General features: G+C 41.6%; 1 protein-coding gene across 3 annotated transcripts in view; it reads right to left on the bottom strand.

Annotated features, from left to right (window-relative positions):
- Positions 1-6,191: 6,191 nt before the first annotated feature.
- Positions 6,192-10,836, bottom strand: part of PKHD1 (PKHD1 ciliary IPT domain containing fibrocystin/polyductin) — a 1,006,139-nt gene continuing 1,001,494 nt past the window's right edge. For all 3 annotated transcript variants that reach the window (XM_082249887.1, XM_082249888.1, XM_082249886.1), the window contains one exon: positions 6,192-6,506. In XM_082249887.1, the coding sequence (XP_082106013.1) occupies positions 6,466-6,506 (41 nt within the window). In that variant the 3' untranslated portion in view covers positions 6,192-6,465. The remainder of the gene's footprint in view (positions 6,507-10,836) is intronic.

Raw genomic sequence — 10,836 nt, forward strand, 5'->3', positions numbered from 1 at the left:
TGCATTAAGGCTTGGATTTCAAGTTCAGTTTTAACTTTCCCCATCTTCCATTTATAGATTGTTTTAACATAACCTTTACGTTTTGTTTTGTTTTTTTAATAGACTGGGGATTGAATTGCTCAAGCCTGTTAATGATTTCTGTTTCGACCAGAATTACTCCAACCATGAGGACACTGAAAACCACTAAAGAAAATGGTTTACACGTAATACTCAGTGCATGAAGCTCTCTGATCAAAATGTTCTCCTAAAGTTGATGTCTCCCCATTTTTTTTTTTTTTTACTATTCTTGATTTTTTTTTCTGTTTTCCCTCCAGTCTCTCCAGTTCTTTGAGCAAACTTTTCAGATTTATTCTTTTGTTTCTCTCCGTTGCTTTAACTTTAACACTGGGTTCCATTGATTATATATTTCTTTAGTCCTAGAGCACTAGTCTCTTCGTTTTTATCTCACTAGGTCAATTGTCTTAGGATTCGTGTTGTTTAATATTATATAATCTCTGGCTGCTGTGTTTTGTTTGTTTCTTTTGTCTCTTTCGTAGGCTGCTTTCATCGCATTTTTTCACAACAGCACTTAGTATTTGATATGTGAGGTATAGTTATTTGATGTGTTTTCATTTACATTGAGAAAAGGATTCTTTATATCGTTCAATATTCTTCTAAACATCAGACCCGGGTCAACCCTCCAAGGGTTATAATATATTCTTCAGGAGAAAAGTAGGATATAGTATTATACATTTTGAGGTGTATGCAAACCCTAACAATGAACTTCTCTTTTTTCTCTCTTTTGATTTACTAAATACAAGATCGAAAGTGTTTTGTTATGTCTGTTCAATAAGTACAGAGAAAAAACTAGCTGGTCCTGCCAGGAATCAATTGAGCTCCTACCTTCTTGTACCCTCTACCATTGCTGCATAGAAGTCCCAAGTAGTATTAAAGTGGTTGTAAACCCACTTTGTTGACATTTATCTATAGGTAAGCCTATATTAAGGCTTACCTATAGGTGCTATAAATATCTCCTAAATATGCACCGTTTAGGAGATATTTACAGTGCATGCAGCCGATGACATCATTGGCGCATGCACTCTGAAGGAGCGGCCACCCGTGCCGTTCCTTCAGAGCCCAGTGCCGTGAACGGCGGCTCCCGCGCACATGCGCAGGAGTGATGTAATCGCGCCTATGGCCAATCAAATGGCCGGAGGACGCAAACAAGGAAACAGGGCGGCTGGACTTGTCGGCCGCCCTGTCGCTGAGCGGGTGGCACTGCGAAAGCTTCGTTCTAAGGTATTCTAAGGTAAGTATTTCATAATGAGCTAGTATGCGATGCATACTAGCTCATTATGCCTTTGTCTTTACAGGTTTTTTTTTCTCCTTTTTTTTTTAGGGTTTACTTCCTCTTTAACAGTTCTGTCTAAGTTTTTTTCTGTGGGTTACTGAATCCATAAGGATAAGGAAAGAGGGATGTGTTATGTAGTATCAATCAGCCTGGGGTGGCAAAGCTGCTACATAGATACAGTAAATTGAGTAAGCCTTGTCACTTTAGGTCAGGATATGTGTCACCCTAGGTCAGGATATGTGTCACCCTAGGTCAGGATATGTTTTATTTGTAGTTTTGCCAGGTAAAAAGAAAAAACAAATACAGCCACCACATCCAAGGACTGGTAAGCTGCAATATCTTATATTTTGCGTATAAATACACTTCCAGGATTTACACTTGGAAGGATTGGGAAACAGGGATTTCGGGCACAAGAGTTTTTTTAAAAAAGGATTTCTTTTATTCAACAAAAAACTAAATATTTTAAAATCATAGAAAAATACAGGCAGATGATTGTGTATTAAGGACACAGTGAGACCACACAAACAATGGTCTATGTTGTACAATATCTCAGTGCATAGAACTTATAAAAGTAAATTTACATACAGTTCAAAGTACAAGATCATTGATAGTCATATAATTCTTGGAAACGTATTGCTTGATATCAGAAGAACCGCCGACGGACACCCAAGCAGTATGGTGCCGGTCAGCGGGGTCGACTGAAAATATAAGTTAACATTCACCATGTAATATATGACCTTTGCTCGACATGTTTCGCTTTCTTAGACAAAAAAGCTTCATCTGGAGCATATCATTTCTTTTGTCTGTACATATAGTAATCAGGCACATATCTCAATTTCCATAGAAAATTCTTTAACGAGGAGGACTGTGCGTTTTGGGAAGCTCAAAAAAGGCAATGTATAATGACATAGTAGTGAGGGTAGTCACTCCATGTCTCATATCTTAGCAAGGCTCACCAAACTTGGGAAGGACCAGAGCTTAAATGTAGGGAGCGTATCTCCTCTGCTTGTGTGTCGGCCCTTGCCACGCTGTTCCCAGCTTCCGCACAGTCCTCACCGGATGGGGAACCTCCACCACTTCCAGGATTTGAATTGCTTTTATCTTTCTTTACTTTTAGCAACCTCCTAGGTAGGTACTAGAAGAGAGTATAGTTTTTGGGTCTTTCTGCTTACCAGAGAGATTGCCAGGTAAATTTAGATTGCTCTCTGCCTACCAGAGAGCAGAATCCATTGGTAGCGTCTTCTCATGGTGCTCGGATGCAGCTCAGCTTGTCTGAAATGTTTCACACTGGTCCAATAGGGAGGCATATTGTACAGTGGGAGGAAACATGGCAAGTGAAGGCACAGGCATTGTTACAGCCCTGGTGATTGGTAGAGGAAAGTGCCTTGGTGCATGCTGGGTGACTGTGTAAATGCCAAGGGCACATGTGCTCGGGGTCTTCGGCTGGAGAGCAGGGTTCCGGAGGGAGGGGGCAGCTTCCCCTCCTCTGTAGAAGCTGTCATTGGTACCGATTACTCACTGTGTTCTTTCAGAAAAGGAAGATGCCAGTAAATTCCATATTTACTAGCCCCTTCCCCTGCTCTCCATCCTGACACACCCCCTGCAGCAGCCGGCAGGAGAGGAGAGGGGGGAAGCCAGCAGCACTGCAGGGGCGACCAGAGAAGCACACATGGGTCCCATGTATATGAGATGAGTAACCCCGACAGGAGGGGGTGGAAGATACACAAACCGGTCCCCTCCATTTTCCTCCTGCAGCCATTGTATGCAGGTGGGAGGGAGAGGAAGAGAACTAAGTGGCTGCAGAAAGAAAATGGAAGGGATTTGTTCATGCATATGCCACCCCTTCTGTCCAGGTGTAAAAGAGGGAGGCTGCGCAGGCCCCCTGGAGCATGGGGCCAGGTCGCAATTGGTATGGTTCTTATGCCCTAATGGTATGCCTCTTGGTCTACATGGAGCATTAGGGGGACAGGCTTGGTCTATATGTACTTGGTCTATGTGGAATTAGAGGAGGGGCTTGGGCTTTGTTTAGTGGGAGAAGGAAGGGGCTTGGTGGGAGAAGGAAGGGGCTTGGTCGGAGAAGGAAGGGGCTTGGTCCATATAGAGTGAGAGGAGGAGGAACTTGGTTTACATGTAGTGAGAGATGAGGGGCTTGGTCTTATATATTCTTGATATTGTATATTTAAGTGGTCTGTCCACTATTCTGTGTGGAGGCACTTCTTCTTTACTTCTACTTTACTTCTCACAATTTCGTGGCCAGTGTTGTTTTTTATAGGGTGTTGAACCCTACATTGTGGCACAAAACAAAGGAGTACAGCAAAATCAAATGAAGGATTAAAAATTAACTGAAATCTGAAATAAAAAGAAAAAATTCCTTATTGCACATTGCACCCTAACACTGGCTAATCTCCCAACCAGAATGGCGGTCAAAAAGAAATCGCCCAGCCTTGATCATATAATTTCAACTTTCCTCCCTCGGCCAATGTTCAAATGCAACCCATGCATGAAGGTAAAGGGGCTATAATAGAAAATCTTGTTAACACTGGGTACGCAATTGTGTTACTATCCCTTTAAATTTTGCAACCAAATCATTGAACTAAATTTTTAAAATTTTTAAAAAATAAAACCTCAAACAACAACAAAATTTAATAGAAATATGCGAAAAAAGGCAATAAATCATTGTATTGTTTTACTTTTTATTAAACTTAGTAAATATATACAAATGCCTGTTCATATTCATTCAGAGCCTAAAGCCTCGTACACACGTACCGATCGTCGGCCGACCGATCGGCCGTCTTTTGTCCAGGGCTGTCCTGTCCGCTGAAAACTGCAAAAGACTGCACACGAATTTTGTCGGCCAACAACAGCCGACTGCAGAAGTGATGTCATGTGATGGTTAACTTTCCCTGTCTTCTTTCTTCTCTGAGCATGCCCAGTCTTGCAAATCTGCTGATTGTCGGCCGAATTCTGTACTGACTGGCGAACAATCGGCCGTTCTGGTGTTGGCCAACAAAAATTTTAATGCCTGCACGACAGATTCTATTCGGCCGAAAATGCGCTGTCGGCTGTCGGAAGCATCATACTAACAAGCCTACAATCGGCCGATCGGTCGTCGGCCGAATATTTACGGCCGACGATCGGTACGTGTGTACGAGGCTTAAGTCAGAGTTATGGTGAGTTCTATTTATTATACAGCTTTATTGATATATATAAAAAAAAAAAAAAAAAACTGTTTATTGAATGTACTGAGTTGTATACTCTGAGAAAGTAATATGAGGACATGTTTATGACTCCCCATGTTTTAATTTATACCTAGTACACTATACATTTCAGTGGGAGCCTACTGTGGGGTTGATTTACTAAAGGCAAATAGACTGTGCACTTTGCAAAGTGCAGGTGTGCTCTTCAATAGGGATGGGCTTGTTGTTTGAGTCGAACACACGAACAAATGGGGCGCTTGGCGGGAAGTTTCCCCCAAGCCAAATATTTCCCATAGATGCCAATGAGCACTGAAAGCTGGAAATTGGTCTAGGCAGGAAGGGAGTGAAAGTGTTCTGTATTTAAGTCATTAAGGGGAACCCTATGACAGAATAAAAAAAAAAAAATGGCATGGGTCCCCCCAAAAATCTATACCAGGCCCTTTTTTATTTTTATTGTTTCACTTTAAGCATTATTAAAATCACTGCTCCTGTAAAAACGATTATTTAAAAAAAAAAAATGTTTGCATTGATACATGTCTCCCAGGGCAGTACCCGGGTCCCCATACACTTTTTTATGGCAATAACTTGCATATAAGCCTTTAAAATGAGGACTTTTGATTTTTCATGTTCGGGTCCCATAGACTTTAACCTTCCTAGCGGTATTCCCGAGCGTGACTCGGGGTTAGATTTTAGAGCCAAAAGCGGTAACCCCGAGCCACACTCGGGGTAGCGCTGGGAAGATCGCTGGATCCTGGTAGAGGTTTTACTTACCTTTTCTCCGGGATCCAGCAAAGTATGCGGGCGGTATGCGGCGGCGGAGCTTCCTCCCGATCGTCTGAGAGCCCCGGCTTCCATCTCCGGCGACGTGACGTCCGCCGGGGGGTGAAACCGGCGGCAAATTCAAATGTAAAAACACACCAAACACACTGATACCATTCAAAATAAAAAAAATCACATTACATTGCCCCCCAGTGCCTTTTCCTGCAGTTTTACTGTACTTTTTATGTAAATATATATATATATATATATATATATATATATATATATATATATATATATATATATATATAATAAATGTATACAGTTGGTTTGGGCTGCTCATTCACAAGAATTACATGCAAAATAATGGTACCGCTTTCAGCACCTAAAATCCAAAAGGATCATACCGCCAGGGAGGTTAATAGAGTTTGCATGTTCGCCAGAACTATTTCCCTGTTCGAGATGTTCTGGCGTGAACCGAACAGGGGGGTGTTAGACCCATGACTACTCTTCAAGTGCAGTTGCTCCATAGCTTAGTAAATGAGGGGAATCTCTGCTGACTTCCATCATCCAATCATGTACAAGCAAAATTGCTGTTTTTTCAGTTTTCCCTGCACGTGATTTAGGAATTCTTTGGAAAGTGAAGCTTTTCCTCATTTACTAAGCTCTGGAGCAACTGCACTTGCATAGGGCAACTGCATTTTGCAAAGTGCACAGTCTGCTTGCCTCTAGTAAATCAACCCTTTACTGAGAAATAAAGAGTGTATCTGCACTTATAAATTGCACAGTCTATTTGCCTTTCCTAAATCCACTCCTATGTGCTTATCTTTGGCGACGCAAATGATGGTCACATTTCATAAAAATGTTTGGTGATTTGAGTTTGTAACAGAGATGCTTAGAGTAAAGAACTAACAAGGAGTCGGGTACAAATGATCATAGTAGTTGTCAAACTACTTTTCATTTAGACTTCTAGGCCATCTTGCAGAACATACAAGAACATTTTAGTACAATAAATGTGTTATTATTATTAGTGTGGTCAAGCAAATCTGTATTGGACTTATATCTGAATCTAGTGTTCTTCACAGTCTTTTCAATGCCAGGATTTTTGTCAAACTGTCTGCAATCGCTGCTTGAGACTTTTCCGGGTTCAGGGTACTCTGTTCCTGCTGATAAATCTTCTTACCTTCTTAGTTTCCTCTCTGCTTTCTTTTGTTTTAGTCCTGTACAGGTAGACACAATGGTTATAGTTAGAATGTAACACTAACAATACAAATGTAAACCTGTATATTTACTTATATATATGTAGCCCTGCTCCCATGGGAGTGGCCTTAATGCAGGTGTATCCTCTTCGCTTCTTTCACCCTGAGCCTGCTCCGACCCAACTGACACTATTTGTTCTGTCATATTAAATGATTAAGACCACAAGTATTGCAGTGAAAGAACACATTTACTGCTTTTAGATTTGAAATGAACAAAAGTATACAAACAGAATCAGAGATAATGCAAAAGTTGCCAATGAAGTTGATCCTGAGTTCCCAACCAAGAATTTACATATAGTTCAGCACTCAGGATCTGGAACACAGACCACACATATATATGTAAATGAGTACATATATATGCTAGAGGTACGGCGCTCAGCAACAATAATGACACACTGAATATTTTAGTTTATATATAGAAAGGGATCGCAAATTAAGATTGACTACATTTAGCAAATAACATAGAATAAACAGTATAACAATACTGGCTCAGTTATCAGAGTGCACTCTATGTACTAACGGGGGCCCCCTTTATATTGAGTTTCCAAAGTCTCCTGGAGAGTGAGGCCTCACTAGTCTTCACCGACAAGGAATCCTCAATCAATCCGAGGAAAGTAATTGTAATCCAAAAAGGTGATGATGAACTATAATCTATAAATAGTCAATAATTGTAATCCACAGAGATGAATGTAAAATAGTTCTGGATGCCTCTTTACAGGCTAACAGCCTAACTGGACAGAGGGCTTAAGGCCTAATACACCCACCTCGCACTATATGAAACTGCAGTGTCCAGTGGTATCTCTCTGACTCAGTATGGCCTTCTTATTCAAACAGTTTGACAGTCCTGCCCTGACTCAGTCTAGGTCTGTGATTGATGTAGATGTAGATACTGGATGTCTCTCACCCAAACCAGGCCCCGCTCTGCTCAGCATGTCAAACGACCTTCCGCTCGGTCTCACTACCGAGTCTCCTCCGCACACACACACACCGCTCGCCTCAGTTCCGGTGTCCACCACTAGGCCTCCGGCCTGCTTCTCTGCGAACCGCAGCAGCTCTTCCCCTTCTTTACAGGGCACTGTCCTCGAGGCAAGAGAGTGAAATTGGATCCCATAATGCTATAATGGCACCTCTTAGTGCTGATATACCCGTTACGGTCAGATTCCTTAAAGAATGTACTGGTGACCAGTCTGTTATCCATCACATTAATAATAAGGTCCAGGAAGTGGATTTTGATCTTACTAGCTTCATGCTGAAGCAAAATGCCACGGTCATTATCATTGAGCTGTCTGATATACTCATCCAGTGACGTGATATCACCCTTTATTTGTAGTGGTGTGGTTTGTGTTTCTTGACCAATCTTTTGGCTGACCTCCTTAGAATGGACAGCACTAGCGTTATTTATTTATTATTTAATTTGATGAGTTTGGCTAATTCACAATTTGTCAGCATCATAATTTTTAGCATTTATTAATTTATTATTTTTTTATTATTATCATGTACGATTGGGCTTGCATCAGTTGGGAAGGTGCTAATATATATCGCTGTATAGAATGTGTTATACATTGCACAGTTTATGTTCATTTAAAATGTAATACATTCTATGTCAAATTCAAGTTGTGCTGTTATATGGCGTGTTCTACGTCGCATAATTTAGTTCTTTTGTTAATTCAGAATTACCGCTAAGTTTTTTTAATAATATCTGCAACATAAATTGTTTTTTCTCCTTTTTTATCTCCACGGCATTGATTAGTGGTTTTGATGTCTATGGAGTTGTATTTAATGCTCGTTCAGCTATCTGAGGGGCTGGGACGCATCTTCTGTTCCTTTGAGTTGATCCTTGGAATGAAGTGATGCGGTTTCCGGTTCCGGTGTTTACATGGAGTGGAGCGCACATGATGTCCTCCTGGAATGCAGTGACGCGGTTCCTGGTTTGCCGCTCGGAGCGTGACGACTTCCGGTTTTCGGCGGTTCATCACTTCCGGCCCTGAACCGTGAATGGAGCGGGTGTTTATACACCGCTCCTAACCCAAGTGCCACCTCATTTTTTATTCTAACACTTGGGACTGGTTTGGTTTATACTCTATTATTAATGCCCTGAAACATTTTATTTGAGTTTTACCCAAAAAGTTTCTTGACCTCTGACTTCCGCCCATTTCTGGCCCTAGCCTTTATATACAATGGGTCTGCGTTGTGTGGCCACGCCCCTGATGATGTCAGATATGACGAAACGCATTGGGAGGAGCTGAGCAACACGACACTGGTGCTGAGTACTATTGGAGGTCGGCCATCTTTTAGGTTGGAAACAAATCCACATCACATCTTTACTATGTTTTAATGCTCTGCTTGTTCTAAGAAAATGTGAGTACCTTGTTTGCAGCTCTTCTGGTGTTTTAATAAACGTTTTAAAGGATGTTTGCGCAATGATAGTTCTTTTACTTTTTCTTGAAATATACCGTGAGGTTTTGGGCTGATGTGGCTGCTATCTGTGGGGTCCACCGACAGGACGTTTGACATATGCTTGTTTGAAGGCTCTGTTACCCATATACATGCGGTAAGAGGCTGTCTATGTGGCTTCTCCTGTTGGTGGACCTTTTGGAACTTTCTCACAGTATCCATTATCATTAGTGCTTAGTGGAAACAATCCTTTGTATTGGTTCATATTGAAAAGAATGCTCCTTACATTGGCCATTGGGAGAAGGACTCTTTCACACTAGTGGTAAGTTTGAAAAGGGCCTCATTATACTGTTGGTCAGTGGAAAGAATGTCCCTACAATTGATGTTTAGTGTAAAGAATGTCCCTTATACTGCGGATCAGGGAAAAGAATGTGTCTTACCTTTGGTGCTTAGTGGAAGAATGCTTCGTCTATTGGTGGTCAGTGGGAAAATTGTTCCTTACAATTGGTGCTTAGTGGGAAGAATGCCCCCTTACTGATAGCTAAAAAGATCATTAACGTCAGTGGCCACTTATCTTAGAGGCAAATTACTAATTGCTCAAAGAAACCCCTAGCAACCTCTGGAGGAACCCCAGCCCAAATCTTCATCCTTCTTTAGGGATAAGGGCTGCTTTGTCACTATGGGGTTGATTTACGAAAGCCAAATAGACTGTGCACTTTGCAAAGTGCAGTTGTACTCTGCAAGTGCAGTTGCTCCGGAGCTTAGTAAATGAGCAGAAGCTCTGCTGACTTCCATCACCCAATCATGTGCAAGCAAAAATGCTGTGTTTTTTTTTTTTTTTTCCTTGAACGTGATTGGGTATTCTTTGCAAAGTGAATCTTTACCTAATTTACTAAGCTTTAGAGCTACTGCACTTGCAGAGCGCGACAGCACTTTGAAAAGTGCACAGTCTATTTGCCTTTAGTAAATCAACCTATATGTGACCTATATATAACCTATATATCCAATAAGCAAATCTCATGCTCTCTGCTGATTGGAGGACTGAAATTTTACAGAACAGAATTATGACTCCTGGGGGTCTAAACACAAATGGGTCAGTTACCTGAAATGTATCTGTAAGAGGCTATATACTTATACATTGAATAAAGAATTAATTGAGTTCATCCTAGCAACCAATGGCACTTCTGCTAGTAAGATGCAGGGCTTTTTTTCAGCAGAAATGCAGAATCCAGGACCTCTAGCACTGCATGTATATAATGCCAAGGGGTGTGCTGGAGGGTCTGTTGATGTTGGTTTCTGGGGATCTCTTGTTGCTGGGGGGATCTATGGTTGCTGAGCAGATCAATTGCTGCTAGCGAGGAGAACCTATTGTTGCTTAGGGGGATTTTATGTTGCTGGGGGGGTCAGTTGTTGATTGGAGAGATCTACTGTTGAAGGGTCTATTGATGCTGGCTGCTGGGAGATCTGTTGCTGCTGGTGGGGGGTCTATTGTCCCTGGGGTAGATCTACAGTATAGTTGCTGAGGGTAATTTTGTTATTGGGTCTATTGTTGCTGAGGAGGTGGGTTATTGTTACTGTGGGTTGTATTGTTGCTTGGAGTTCCTATTGTTGTTGAGGGGGCGGGGAGGTCAATTGTGCTGTGGGAGTCTATTGTTCCTGGGAGGGATTTCTTGTTGCTGGGATGGATCTATTGTTGCTGGAAGGGATCTATTGTTGCTTGGATGGATATATGATGCTGGGGGATCTATTGTTGATGGGGAGTTTCTTGTTGCTGTGGTAGATCTATTGTTGCTGGGAGGGATCTATTTTTGCCAGAGCGATCTGTTGTTGATGGGGGTTGTTGTTGCTGTGATAGATCTGGTGTTGCTGAGAGGAATCTATTATTGCTGGGAGGAAT

This window comes from Pelophylax lessonae (genome assembly GCF_965119305.1).
Source record: "Pelophylax lessonae genome assembly, chromosome: 3".
NCBI classification, from domain to species: domain Eukaryota; kingdom Metazoa; phylum Chordata; class Amphibia; order Anura; family Ranidae; genus Pelophylax; species Pelophylax lessonae.